At 38.2% G+C, this 14,915-nt stretch overlaps 1 protein-coding gene and 1 pseudogene across 3 annotated transcripts in view; both read left to right on the top strand.

The window, feature by feature from the left end:
* SLC37A1 (solute carrier family 37 member 1) overlaps nucleotides 1–14,915 on the top strand; it is a 175,819-nt gene that overhangs the window by 88,238 nt on the left and 72,666 nt on the right. For all 3 annotated transcript variants that reach the window (XM_020973886.2, XM_078146507.1, XM_020973884.2), the window contains exon 9: nucleotides 4,014–4,051. In XM_020973886.2, the coding sequence (XP_020829545.1) occupies nucleotides 4,014–4,051 (38 nt within the window). The remainder of the gene's footprint in view (nucleotides 1–4,013; nucleotides 4,052–14,915) is intronic.
* On the top strand, nucleotides 2,482–2,953 carry LOC144454457 (biogenesis of lysosome-related organelles complex 1 subunit 2 pseudogene; annotated as a pseudogene).

Below are 14,915 nucleotides of genomic sequence, written 5' to 3'. Positions count from 1 at the left end.
TTGTTGTTGGTTTCTTTAAATAAATGTAGTCAATCAAAAGGCCTCTTCTTTTAACAGGTGGCCAACCAACTGGAATGCGTTAAAGCATGTTTACATATGATCCAATCTCTCCAAAGCACTTCCATTCCATATCTTCACAATCTCCCAGAAACAAAGTCCTTAGCTTCTCCATGTGGAAAGGTTGTATCAGCTAAGCAAGCTCACGGGGACTGCACGTGTAACAGACCCCAGTTACGTATGATTAAAATTCTACAGGGAAAGTCAGCCCCCAAAGGATGAATAACACAAGAATGAAATTCTAGAGGCTCAACTCCAATTGGGAGGGTAGGGTGGGAAGTGTGGGAGAAAAATCTACTCTTACATTTTAGGCAAATCTATAAGAGATGTATTTTTAAAAAATTTATGCACAAGTGTTCTGTTCAAAGAGAGAGCTTCTTAGTTGGCAGAGTTTCTCCCTCTGAATTAGAAAAACTTCCTACTCATGGATTTTTGGCTTACTCTCTATAGCAATTATAAAGCAAAAGTCAATATTCCACCAAAAAAAGGAGAATTAAGGAAAACATAAATATAGTTTTAAGTTTATGGTTTCTGATGTGCCAGATACAACAATTGTAGTGCTAATTCCAACACACCCTTGGAGAAGGATCCGTGTTGCTAGAGAATTAAGGCTAAGTGGCACAGTGCCTGGAGTCAGGAGGGCTCATGTTCAAATCCAGCCTTAGACACTTACTAGCTGTCTGACTCTGGGCAAATCACTTAAACCTGTTTGCCTCCATTTCCTCATCTATAAAATGAGCTGGAGAAGGAAATGGCAAACCATTTTAGTATCTTTGCCAAGAAAACCCCAAATGGGGTCACAAAGAATAGGACACAATTCAATAAATGAACAATGACAACCTCCTGATCAAGCTTCCCAATTTCTGTTGTTTCATCCATTAGACAGTAAACTCCTTAAGAGCAGGGACTGTCTATTGCCTCTTTCTGTATTCTTAATACTTAGCCCAGTGCCTGGCACATTGATAAATATTTATTCACTGAATGACAGTAATTCTTATTTTGTTAGGTCCTTAATAAACTAAAGGACATATCCTCTCTTAATTTGGTTTATAAGACATTCTTACTTTTACTTTGGTCAACAATATGTAAGACATTCCCTCTGTTGTTATAATAAACTTCATCTATTGGTTGACCTTCTTTTCTGTTTTCTCAGTGCTTCCCCTCCTCTGAAATTAAGACTTCTACTCAAGGGAGACTGGGTGGGTTTTTAATTCAAGTACTCAGACTGGGTGTACTGTTGATTTTTTTTTTTATACTTAGGCAATTGTGATTAAGTGATTTGCCCAGGGTCACATAGCTAGTTAGTGTCAAGTGTTTGGTCTGAGGCCAGATTTGAACTCAGGGCCTCCTGACTTCAGGGCCGGTGCTCTGTCTACTGTGCCACCTAGCTGCCCCTATACTATTGATTGTTAATTATTTAATACACCTGAAGTCTTAGTCCACTACCCTTCCATAAAGCAGAGTTTTCAAAAGAGACATATGGAATTCCATAGCAAATTTGAATTTTTAAAAACCTTATATATAAGGACAGATCAAAGTATGAATAAATAAACATGCAGGGGCAGCTAGGTGGCTCAGTGAATAAAGCTCTGGCCTTGGAGTCAGAAGGACCTGAGTTCAAACTCAGTCTCAGACACTTGCCACTTACTAGCTGTGTGACCCTGGGCAAGTCACTTAACCCCATTGCCTAGCAAATAAATAAATAAATATGCAATGATCCTATAAGAACGGTGTCAGAAGTGATAGAGCTCAAAATTAGCTAGGACTGGGGAGAGCAGGAGGGGCGCACATTCCTCCCCTTTTTGACTATATTGGGGAGGGAAAAGATCAAAAAATGGTGTTGGGAGGAAGGCAAAATCAAAAGCTTTGAACTCCTATTTTGACCTTCTTGAGAGCAAAAACTGTCTTCTGCCTTTCTTTGTATCCCCAGTGCTTAGTACAGTGCCTGGCTCTTAGTAGGCATTTAATAAATGTTTGGACAGACTGACATGTAGAGAGTACCTGTGATGTTGCTTCCCACATAAGGAGGCTAGGGAGCTGATTCCAGAAGAGCAATAATGATGTATAATGGAAGTAAACTTTGGAGAGACTTTAGAACATGCCTTGACATTCTGCAATGAATTCTAGTCTGATAACCACTTGACTCACTGTATAATCAGAACTGAGGGGATCTTCAAAACATACTAGCAGACTACAACCTCAGCAATTTTCCTCAGCTTCTCTTCCTCAAAAGATTTCTGCTTTTTGTTTGTCTCTTCGGCTGATACCATCTAGAGAGAGAGACAATGATGGAAGGCCTTTTACCCTCTACCTACAAAGCTGCCAAGGAGCCTCATTAAAATGGGCCTCAGACTCAGATTCTTCACCCTTCTCTTTTTCTCCCCTTCTCTCCCTTCCTTCCTTCCCTCTCCTCTTCCTCTCCACTCTTATCCCCAACCTTCTCTCCAGCCTTTCTCCTTCCACCCTTCTCCAGCCTAGATGATGCTGTGGTGGAAATGGCCCAGGAGGCCACAGAGCCCACCAAGGCAGACATCACAGGGCTGTGCCAGGACATGTTCTCCAAAATGGCCATGTATCTGACAGGCGAGCTGACAGCCGCCAGTGGAGACTATAAACTTCTGGAAAATATAAATGAACTGACTAGCTTCAAGTTATCTGGAAAGAAAAGGTACTGCAGTAAACATAAGTAGAAACCTAAAGGACTTAAACTACAAATCTGCAGCACTTCAGCCTTATCTGGATCAGATCACTTTAACTGAGGAGCAAGTAGCAGCCCTTGCGCAGGCAGCTTACAAGTTGGATGCATATTCAAAGAAACTAGAAGCAAAGTACAAGAAGTTAGAGAAGCAATGAAAGAATTCTTTAGCACAAAGACTTTAACTGCAAGAATGTTTCATAAGAGCTGAAAAGCATAGGATGGAATTTACCAAACTTCTGTGCTTCAGTTCCATAAAAGGAAGTGGTGCTGCTGATCCAAGGAGAATCCTAGCCCCCACCTTCAGTTGGACGTGTAACTTTGGCCACCCCTGAACGTTTTTGTAAATCTATATCCCCTAGAATGTCATTTATCATGTGCCTTATCATGTGCCATGGACCAAGGCTCAGAAATCAGATCAACCCCATCTAGAGCAGACACAGATGAGAGGTTCTGGTGTCCCAGTTTCCTCCTTCCTCTCCTTCCTTTAGGGGTCCATCTTTGACTCTTTGTTCTGAATGTGCACCCACCCCATTCGTAACTTGTTCTTGAACTTAAATAATAAATACTAATTTATGACCCTTAAAAAATTAGGCCTCAGGTTTTTGGCTGCTTCAGCATTTATTCTTTCATTCTAGGTAAAGGGATTGGAAAGTGTGAAGAATATGACATCAGTTTCAAAAAGTCAGGAGAGTGAGCCTTCTAGTTTTGCAGTAAGCTCAGTGTGATTTACCTAAGGAGCTACCTTAAGGAACAAGCAAAGTGGTAGCAGAGACAAAGATTCCCCAGGAGTCATCAGTTCACATTGGGAACTGAATCTGATGGAACGATGCTATAAAAAAACTGCTAAGTCTGAGCCTACTTTTCCAGAGACAGAGGTGAAATAAGGAACAGATATTGGGGGAAAATATTTATACTTTTGTTCTTGCTACATCTTCAATGTAAACATTACTTTGTAATAGTTAATTGATGTTAAGTGCTGAAATGTAACTGATGCATGTAAGTTAAGTGTATACAACTGGTACGAGTTTGGGTTAATAGCAGTGGAGAAAAGAAACCCCAACACCTGAGGTACCCCAGTACCTGGTTCTGAAATAGTGAGCCCAGAATGTACTTGTTACATCTGGTTTAATGGAAACTTTGTTTGCTGTTAAATTTTTACATTATTTTGCTCCTTACTTTGAAAATAATGGTTTTACCAAATGGCCTCACATTGTATGTAGACTCTGAAAAATTCATTTCATGTGTTTTCATATTTCAGATCCTAAAGACATAAAGTGTTCTTCCACACCATTAATCGTGAGTATAATTACTTCACTTCTTTCTTTCTTTCCTTGAATTAGAGTATCTGGTTTCTAACAACTTTGAGTAATAAAAAAAAATCTATTCCCATATTCAAAGAACTATTCTGTATATTTAAAGAATTATAAGGTATGGCCCTTACCCTAAAGGTATTTTCTAGTCTAGTTTAAAATACTTCAGTCCTTAAAGGAATCTATAATCTCATTATTTTGAGTGCTCTCTTCACACTTTCTTGGCCTGCACAATTCTCTTTAGTTGTGTGAAGTGTTTTCTAATTGTGTTCATATAGTTCCTAGATTTGTTCAGGTAAGTAGACGTCTTTTTCTTTTTAGTTTTTTAAAATTTTATTAATTTATTTTGATTTATCAACAATCACTTTCATATGCTTTTGAGTTGAAAATTTTTCTCCCCCTTCCTCCCCACCACCCTCCCCAAGACGGCCCACAAGTTCACATAGGCTATACATTTATATTCCTATTAAACGTATTTTCATATTAGTGAAGTTGTAAGTAAAAATTAAAACGAATAGGAGAAACCATCAAAAAGAGGAAACAAAACTCAACAGAAGAGAAAAAAAGATGATAGCGATTCAACTTCCATAATTCCTTCTTTGGATGTGGATAGCATTTTCCATCACGAGGCCTCTGGAGATGTCTTACATCCTTGTAATGCTGAGAAGGGTTAAGTTCATCAATATTAGTCATTGCACAACATGGCTGTTATTGCGTACAATGTTCTCTTGGTTCTGCTCACTTCACTCACCATCAGACCACACAAGTATTTCCAGGTTTTTCTGAAGTCAACTTGTTCATCATTTCTTATAGCACAATAGTATTCCACTGCATTCATATACCACAACTTGCTCAGCCATTCCCCAATTGATGGGCATCCTCTCAATTTCCAATTCTTTGTCACCACAAAAAGAGCTGCTATGAATATTTTTGTACATGTGGGTCCTTTTCCCATTTGTATGGTCTCTTTGAGATATAGCCCTAGAAGTGCTATTACTGGATCAAAGGGTATGTGCATTTTTATAGCCCTTTGGGCATAGTTCCAAATTGTTCTCCAAAATGGTTGGATCATTTCACAACTCCACCAACAATGCATTAGTGTTCCAATTTTCCCACATCTTCTCCAACATTTATCATTTTCCTGTTTTGTCATGTTGGCCAATCTGATAGGTGTGATGTGGCACCTCAGAGCTGTTTTGATTTGCATTTCTCTAATCAATCACAATTTAGAGAAGGCTTTAATTTCTTCATCTGAGAACTGTCTGTTCATATCCTTTGACCATTTTTTAATTGGGGAATGGCTTGTATTCTTATAAACTTGCCTTAATTCTCTATATATTTTAGAAATGAGGCCCTTATCAGAGAGACTGGTTGTAAAGTTTCTTTCCCAATTTTCTACCTTCCTTCTAATCTTAGTTGCATTGGCTTTGTTTGTGCAAAAACTTTTCAATTTAATGTAATCAAAATTATCCATTTTGCTTTTCATAATGTTCTCTATCTCCTGTTTGGTCATGAATTCTTCTGTTCTCCATAGATCTGATAGGTAAATTTTCTTTGTTCTCCCAGTTTGCTTATAGTATCAGCCTTTATATCTAAGTCCTGAACCCATTTTGACTTTATTTTGGTATATGGTGTGAGATTTGGGTCTATGCCTAGTTTCTGCCATACTCTCTTCCAGTTTTCCCAGCAGTTTTTTCTTTTTTGTTTTTTGTTTGTTTGTTTTGTTTTTAGGCAATTGGGGTTAAGTGACTTGCCCAGGGTCACACAGCTAGTAAGTGTCAAGTGTTTGGTCTGAAGCTGGATTTGAACTCAGGCCCTCCTGACTTCAGGGCCGGTGCTCTATCCACTGCGCCACCTGGCTGCCCTTGCCCAGCAGTTTTTTTCAACGAGTGGGTTCTTATCCCAGAGGCTGGGGTCTTTGGGATTATCTAATAATCAACTACTATAGTCGTTGACTACTGTGTCTTGCATATTTAACCTATTCCACTGATCCACCATTCTATTTTTTAGCCGCTACCAAGCAGTTTTGATGATTGCTGCTTTATAATACAATTTAAGATCTGAAATTGCTAGGCCACCTTCCCCTGCATTTCTTTTCATTAGTTGCTTTGATATTCTGGACCTTTTGTTTTTCCAAATGAATCTTGTTATTATTTTTTCTAACTCTATAAAATAATTTCTTGGTAGTTTGATTGGTATGGCACTGAATAAGTAAATTAGCTTAGGTAGGATTGTCATTTTTATTATATTAGCTCAGCCAACCCATGAACAACTGATGTTTTTCCAATTATTTAGATCTGATTTTATTTGTGTGAAAAGTGTTTTGTAATTGTGTTCATAGAGTTCCTGGGTTTGTTTCAGGAGGTAGACTCCTAAATATTTTATAATGTCTACAGTAAGTTTAAATGGGATTTCTCTTTCTATCTCTTGCTGTTGGGCTTTGTTGGTAATATATAGAAATGCTGATGATTTATGTGGGTTTATTTTATAGCCTGCAACTTTGCTAAAGTTGTTTATTATTTCAAGTAGTTTTTTACTTGATTCTCTAGGATTCTCTAAGTATATCATCATGTCATCTGCAAAGAGTGATAGCTTTGTTTCTTCTTTGCCTATTCTAATGCCTTCAATTTCTTTTTCTTCTCTTATTGCTAAAGCTAAGTTTCCAGTATATTGAATAACAGTGGTGATAATGGACATCCTTGTTTCACCCCGATCTTATTGGAAATGCTTCTAGCCTGTCCCCATTACATATAATGCTTGCTGAAGGTTTTAGATAGATGCTATTTATTATTTTAAGGAAGACTCCATTTATACCTATGCTTTCTAGTGTTTTTAATAGGAATGGGTGTTGTATTTTATCAAAAGCTTTTTCTGCATCTATTGAGATGATCATGTGGTTTCTGTTGGTTTTGTGTTGATATGCTCAATGATGCTGATAGTTTTCCTAATATTGAACCAACCCTGCATTCCTGGTATAAATCCTACCTGGTCATAGTGTATTATTCTTGTGATAAGTTGCTGCAATCTATTTGCTAGTATTTTGTTTAAAATTTTTGCATCTATATTCATTAGAGAAATTGGTCTATAATTTTCTTTCTCTATTTTGACTCTTCCTGGTTTAGGTATCAACACCATATTTGTATCATAAAAAGAATTTGGTAAGACTCCTTCTTCACCTATTTTCCCAAATAGTATATAGTATTGGAATTAATTGTTCTTTAAATGTTTGATAGAATTCGCATGTAAATCCATCTGGCCCTGGAGATTTTTTCCTAGGGAGTTCATCAATGGCTTGTTCAATTTCTTTTTCTGAGATGGGGTTATTTAAGTATTTTACTTCCTCTTCTGTTAATCTGGGCAATTTATATTTTTGTAAATATGTATCCATTTCACTAAGATTGTCAAATTTGTTGGCATATAGTTGGGCAAAATAATTCCTAATTATTGTTTTAATTTCCTCTTCCTTGGTGATAGCTTCTCCCTTTTCATTCTTGATACTAGTAATTTGGTTTTCTTCTTTCTTTTTTTTAATTAAATTAACCAAAGGTTTATCTATTTTATTGGTTTTTTCATAAAACCAGCTCTTAGTTTTATTTATTAGTTCAATAGTTTTCTTAATTTCAATTTTATTAATTTTTCCTTTGGTTTTCAATATTTCTAATTTGGTGTTTAGTTGAGGATTTTTAATTTGTTCTTTTTCTAGTTTTTTTAGTTGTATGGCCATTCATTAATCTCCTCTTTTTCTATTTTATTTATGTAAGCATTTAGAGATATAAAACTTCCCTAAGAACTGCTTTCGCTGCATCCCATAAGTTTTGGTATGTTGTCTCATTATTGTCATTCTCTTGAATGAAATTATTGATTGTTTCTATGATTTGTTGTTTGACCCAATCATTTTTTAGGATTAGATTATTTAGTTTCCAATTTTTTTTAGTCTATCTTTCCATGGCCCTTTATTACATATAATTTTTATTGCATCATGATCTGAAAAGGATGCATTTAATATTTCTGCCTTTCTGCATTGGATTGTGAGGTTTTTATGCCCTAGTACATGGTCAATTTTTGTATTTGTGCCATGTACTGCTGAGAAAAAAGTATATTCCTTTCTATCCCCATTCAGTTTTCTCCAGAGGTCTATCATACCTAACTTTTCTAATGTTCTATTCACCTCCTTAACTTCTTTCTTGTTTATTTTGTGGTTAGATTTATCTAGTGCAGAGAGGGGGAGGTTCAGGTCCCCACTAGTATAGTTTTGCTGTCTATTTCTTCCTGTAACTCCCTGAACTTCTCCTCTAAGAATTTGGATGCTATACCATTTGGTGCATATATTTAGTCATGATATTACTTCATTTTCTGTGGTGCCTTTTAGGAGGATGTAGTTTCCTTCCTTATCTCTTTTGATTAGATCTATTTTTGCTTTTGCTTTGTCTGAGATCAGGATTGCTACCCTGCTTTTTTTACTTCAGCTGAGCATAATATATTCTGCTCCAGCCTTTTACCTTTACCCTGTATGTGTCACTCTTTTTCAAATGTGTTTCCTGTAAACAACATATTGTAGGATTATGGTTTTTAATCCATTCTGCAATGTTTCCTTTTATGGGAGAGTTCATCCCATTCACATTCACAGTTATGATTACTATCTGTGTCTTTTTCTCCATCCTTTTTCCCCCATTTATGCTTTTCTTTCCCCTTTCTTCTTTCCCCCTTCACTAGTGTTTTGCTTTTGACCACTGCCTCCTTCAGTCCCTCCTCCCTTCTATTATCCTTTTCCCTTTTCTTACTGCTTCTTCCCTCCCTTCTATCGCCCTTCCCTTTTCTTTCCCCTTTTCCCTCCTGCTGCCTATTAGGGCAAGTTAGATTTCTATACCTAACTGATTATGTTATGCCCTTCTTGAGCCAAATCTGATGAGAGTAAGGTTCAAACAATGCTCCCCCCCCCTTCTTTCCCTCTGCTGTAATAGGATTTTGTGTCTTTTCCTGTAATGTAATTTACCCTTGTCTGCCTCCTCCTTTCTCAGTACATTTTCTAAGATCAGATCAATCTACTTATTTGGATCCATTTAACCCACTTGATTAGATCTTTTTTTTAATCATTACATCAAAGTCAACTAATATCCACCCTCTTTATGTATACTCCTTTAACAGGTGTAATAACAATACAGTTCTCAAGGGTTGCAAGTCTCATATTCCCTTGTAGGGTTTAAACAGCCCCCCCTTATTAACAACATATTGTATCTTTCTGTCCCATTTACCTTTTTAGTCCTTCTTGAGTCCTGTACTTGAAGATCAAATTTTTTGTTGAGCTCTGGTCTTTTTATCAGGAAAGTTTGGAAGTCTCCTATTTGTTGAATATCCATCTCCTCCCTTGAAAAATGATGCTCATTTTTGCTGGGTAATTGATCCTTGGCTGCATTCCAAGCTCCTTTGCCTTATGGAATATCATGTTCCACCCTGCGTCTTTTAATGTAGAAGCTGCAAGGTCCTGTGTAATCCTGACTGTGGTTCCATGATATTTAAATTGTTTCTTTCTGGCTGCTTGCAGCACCTTCTCTTTCATCTGGTAATTTTGGAATTTTGCTATTATATTCCTTGGCATTGTCAATTTGGGATCTCTTTCAGGTGGTGATCGGTGGATTCTTTCTATGGTTATTTTACCTTCTGGTTCTAGGACTTCGGGCAGTTTTCCTTTATGATTTCCTGAAAGATACTGTCCAGGCTCTTTTTTTCATCATGATTTTCAGGTAGTCCAATAATTTTTAAATTGTCTCTCCTGATCGATTTTCCAGGTCGTTGTTTTACGATGAGGTATTTTACTTTTCATCTATTTTTTCATTTTTTTGTTTCTGTTTGACTGATTCTTGCTCTCTCATAGAGACATTAGTTTCCATTTGTCCAATTCTAGTTTTTAACAGATTGTTTTCTTCTGTTAGTTTTTGTACTTCCTTCTTCAATTGGCCAATTGTGTTTTTTAGGGACTTGTTTTCTTCAGTGTATTTTTTTTCCAATTGGCCAATTGTATTTTTGAAGGACTCTTCTACCTCTCTCATTTGACTATTAAAATCCTTCTTGAGCTCTTCTAAGAAGGCTTTTTGGGCTTCAGACCAGTTCATATTCCCTTTTGTTGTTGCAGATGTGGGTTTGTTGACAATGTTGTCCTCTTCAGAATTTCTGTCTTGATCTTCACTCTTCTCATAATATGAATCTATGGTATGTTTCTTTTTACTCATGGTGTTTCTTTATTCCCTGGCCTTTAAAGAGATTGAGCTCTCCTGCTGGGGAACAGAGGTACTGACCCAAGCTTCTTGTGTTGGGAGCCTAGGTCTTGGTCACTGGCTTTTTGTGCTGGGGCCTCTTATGTTGGCAATTGGAGGCTGTAGGTTTCTGGCAGCTTACCTCGTGTTGGGCTGGAATCAGCAAGGCTGGAACTTTCAGGCAATTCTAGGTTGCCTGCTTTTCCTTTCCTTTAGCTTTCTTCAGCTCCTTTTAGATGGGTGCTGGGTGTTTATCTGCCTGGGGCCCCTGCAGTGTTGTCTCTCTTTCTGCTAATGCACTGGGAGATTCCTTTGTGGTAGAGTGCCGAGGCACCTGGTGGTTTTCTGAGCTGGTTTCCACCAGTTCCCCCCATTCCCCCCACCCTCACTGAGGCACTCAGAGGTCCAGGTGTTGGTGTTTGCCTGCTACCACCTGGGCTTCAGGATTTCTTCACAATTGGAGGCTGTAGGGTCTGACAGCTACCTGGTGTTGGGTTGGAATCAGCAAGGCTGGGCTTTAGGAAGCCTTTAGGTTGTTTTCTTCAGCTCCTTTCAGATGAATGCTGCAGGGTACTTACGCCTGGGGCCTTGTAGCTGCCTCCTTATTTTTGCTGAGGCACTGGGAGACCCATTTGCTGGGCTGGTGCACTGCTGCTCCCTGTCTTTCTTCTAGTTCAGTTATTCCAGGGTTTTTTTCTGGGGTGATATTTTCTGGTTTTCAGAGGTTGATAGGGGAGCATGAGAGCGACCACCTTTTTACTCCGCCATGTTGGCTCCCAGAAGCAGAAGTCTGGTAAGTAGACTTCTAAATATTTTATGATGTCTACAGTAACTAAATGGAATTTCTCTTTCTATCTCTTGCTGTTGGGGTTTGTTGATAATAAATAGAAATGCCGATGATTTATGTGGGTTTATTTATAGCCTGCAACTTTGCTAAAGTTGTTTATTATTTCAAGTTGTTTTTTACTTGATTCTGTAGGATTCTCTTAAGTATATCATCATGTCATCTGAAAAGAGTGATAGTTTTGTTTCTTCTTTGCCTATTCTAATGCCTTCAATTTATTTTTCTTTTATTGCTAAAGCTAATGTTTCCAGTATGATATTGAACAACAGTGGTGATAATGGACACCCTTGTTTCACCCCTGATCTTATTGGAAATGCTTCTAGCTTGTTTTCATTACGTATGATGCTTGCTGAAGGTTTTAGGTAGATGCTACTTATTATTTTAAGGAAGATTCTATTTATTTCTATGCTCTCTAGTGTTTTTAATAGGAATGGGTCTTGTGTTTTGTCAAAAGCTTTTTCTGCAACCTATTGAGATGATCATGTGGCCTGCACAAATCTCAACCAGGTTCTCAACCAATTTCTTCCAAGAGAATCAATTCAAAATGTTGACGCCTTCCTCTTTAAACATTCTCTCATTAGGATTGCAGGACTTGGACAACCATTTGCACTGACATGTGATAACCTTACTACCTTTATCAGTCACTTATTTCTTCAATCTTTTATGAAACTTCATGGAAACCATTTTTGAGATGGGTGTAATAATCACAATCATGAAATCTAATATGGATAAATAATATATCTAGTATAGAGAAAGTCCTCTATGTGGCATATAAAAAAATGGTATAGCCAAATTTGAAAAAGGTATGAGTGCTTTAGTAAACTAAAAACTCAAAATGTTAAAAGCACAAGATGGCAACCAAAAGGCTAATGTACTTTTACTATGCTTTGAGAGGTATAGTGTCCACAATGAAGGAAGTGGTATCCCCACTGTACTCTGCCCTTGACAGAGTATAATGTATTATTGGGTTCAGTTGTGGATGCCACATTTTGGAGTGTGCAGAAGAGAGTACAGCCAGGATGATGTACAACCTCAAGATCATGTCATAAAAACATCACTGGATGGGGAAGCTAGATGATGCAGTGGATAGAGATCCAGCTTTAGAGTCAGGAGGACCTGAGTTCAAATCTGGCCTCAGATAGTTGACACTTACTTAGCTGTGTGACCCTGGGCAAGTCACTTAACCCCATTGCCTCACCAAAAAGCAAAAGAAAAAAAATCAGTAGAACTGACTGTATATGTTTACCCTGGAAAAGAGAAGGCTCAAAAGTGATTTGATACCCATCTTCAAATATATGAAGGGCTGTTATTTGGATGAGGTTTAGACTTACTCCATTTGGTTCTAGAGGACAGATCTAGGAACCATAACTAAAAGTTGCAGAGAGGTTTGCTGAAAGAAATAACAACAATTTAACTACACAAAAGTGAAATGTTTTGGATGACCACTTTGGGAGGATCTATTTTAGTGATGGAGGGGGATGGATTTGTAGAGTTGATTCTCAGTCTGGTACTGGTTAGCCTAGATGAATTCTAAGGTCCTTTCCATCTTTGAGATTTTGGGAAATGGGTATCAGAGTCAAGAGACTCTTAGAAAATATAGCCTTATTCTGGTGTCACTTAAGTTGGGCCTTCACTACAGTAGGGCAATCTTTTTGCAAAAGCTCCCTATTCACTATCTCATTCACCACAGCAACCATTCTAACGTTTTCATCCCTGCAACTCTCCTTTAGCACCCCTCCTCCACCTTCTTAGCAGAGAACACTGCTCATTTAATTGTTAAATTCAGTACTAAATAAATCAGCACCAAATGTCGTAGCATCCAAACATTCAGAGCAAAAGTCCATGAGTTAAATGGAGAAATAGACACCTCCCCAATTCTTTCCATCACCCCAAAACTGGGTACTCCCTTTTCCCTTCCCCTTATTGACCCCATAATTAACCAGTTCATCTCCACACTGTCCTCTTGAGTCCTTTGGTCTGCCATACCTCAGTCTTGAGGTTTGCCTGTACTTCTTCTTCTGTCTTTACTCCTACTAATATGCTGCTGAATGAACATGGAGAAAATGACAAAACTCTGCTGCCTGTATCTACTACAAATATATGTTACATAACTTCAACTGGGCCCTCATTGCTGCACTGCAATTCTTTTATATTTCCCTAATTATCACTCAGCTGAAACTGCTCTCTCCAAATTTACCAAGGATCTCTTAACAGGCACACCTAATGGCTTATTCTCAATCCTCATCCTTCTTGACTGACCTTTGCCACCTTTGCCACTATTTGATCATCCTCTACTCTTGGATGCTCTGCTCTCTTAATTTGGTCTCTGTTTGTGTGTGAGAGAGAGAGAAAGACAGACAGACAATGCTCTGTCCTAGTTCTCCAACCTCCCTATCTCCTCAGTCTCTTTTGCTGAATTTTCATCCAATCATGGCCACTAACTAGTTGTTACCCAGGGCTCAATCCTAAGCCTTTTTCTCTTCTCCTTATATATCATCTATCTTGGTGGGCCCATCAGATCCATTCCAAATTCAACTATCTTCTCTATACAGATGATTCTGAGATACCTTTATCCAACCTTATGCTCTCTTCACACCTTCAGTCCTACATTAATAACTGCTTTTTGGACATCTTGAATTGGATATCCCATAGATAGCAAATTAATATCTAAAACTGAACTCAATATCTTTTCCCAAATCCTCTCCTCTAACTTCCTTATTATTGTTGAGAGTATCACTATCCTCCCAGTCACCTTGGCTTACAAGCTAGGTGTCACATTTGACTCAACACTCCTTCTTACCCCACAAAATTCAACCTACCATCAAGTCCCATTCTTTCTTCTTTTGCAACATCTCTCATATATGTCCCCATCTCTCCATTCACTTATCTCTCTATTCTGGTTCAGATCTTCTTCAGCACATACCTGGACTATTGCAATAGCCTTCTAGTTCATCTGCCCTGCCTCATCTTTCCTCACTGTAATCTATGCTGCAAAGCTGTCAAAGCAATCTTCTTTTTTTTTTTTTAAATTTTTAGGCATTGGGGTTAAGTGACTTGCCCAGGGTCACACAGCTAGTCAGCATCAAGTGTTTGGTCTGAGGCCGGATTTGAACTCGGGTCCTCTTGATTTCAGGGTTGGTGCTCTATCCACTGTACCACCTAGCTGCCCCCCAAAGTGATCATCTTTTAAGATTTCTCATTTCTGCACACATCTCTCCATCTCACCTTACTACACACCAGTGGCTCCCCATTGCCTCCAGGATCAAATATAAAATCTTTTTTGGCCTTTAAAGCCTTTTATAATCTGCTCACTTCCTACCTTCCTAGTCTTATCCTTTGCTTTCCCTCAATGTACTCTGAAATCCAGCAACAAAAGCCTTCTTGCTGTTCCTTGATACTGACCTTCCATCTCCTAACTCTGTCTTTTTACTGACTGTGCCTGCAATGCACTGCAACCTCCTCATCTTACCCTCTGGATTCTCTGACTTCAAAATTCAGTTCAAATACCACCTTTGGGAGGAGGCCTTAGCCTTCCCTCTGAGATTACCTCCTCTTTACATTATATCTATCTTGTACAGGCATAACTGTTCACATGTTGTCTCCCCCATTAGAATATGGCCTCCTTGAGAGCAAAAGACCAGGTTTTTGCCTTTCTCTGTATAGCTAGAACTCAGTATAGTGCCTCATACATAGTAGATGTTCATTTCATGCTTATTAACTGGCTTATTGGAAAGTATGGTGTTTTGGGTTTTTTT

The sequence above is a fragment of the Phascolarctos cinereus genome, unplaced genomic scaffold (assembly GCF_003287225.1).
Source record: "Phascolarctos cinereus isolate Bilbo 61053 unplaced genomic scaffold, phaCin_HiC Scaffold_726;HRSCAF=1367, whole genome shotgun sequence".
NCBI lineage: Eukaryota > Metazoa > Chordata > Mammalia > Diprotodontia > Phascolarctidae > Phascolarctos > Phascolarctos cinereus.
The sequence above is the reverse complement of the archived record's forward strand: the minus strand, read 5'-3'. Positions and strand labels throughout refer to the sequence as shown.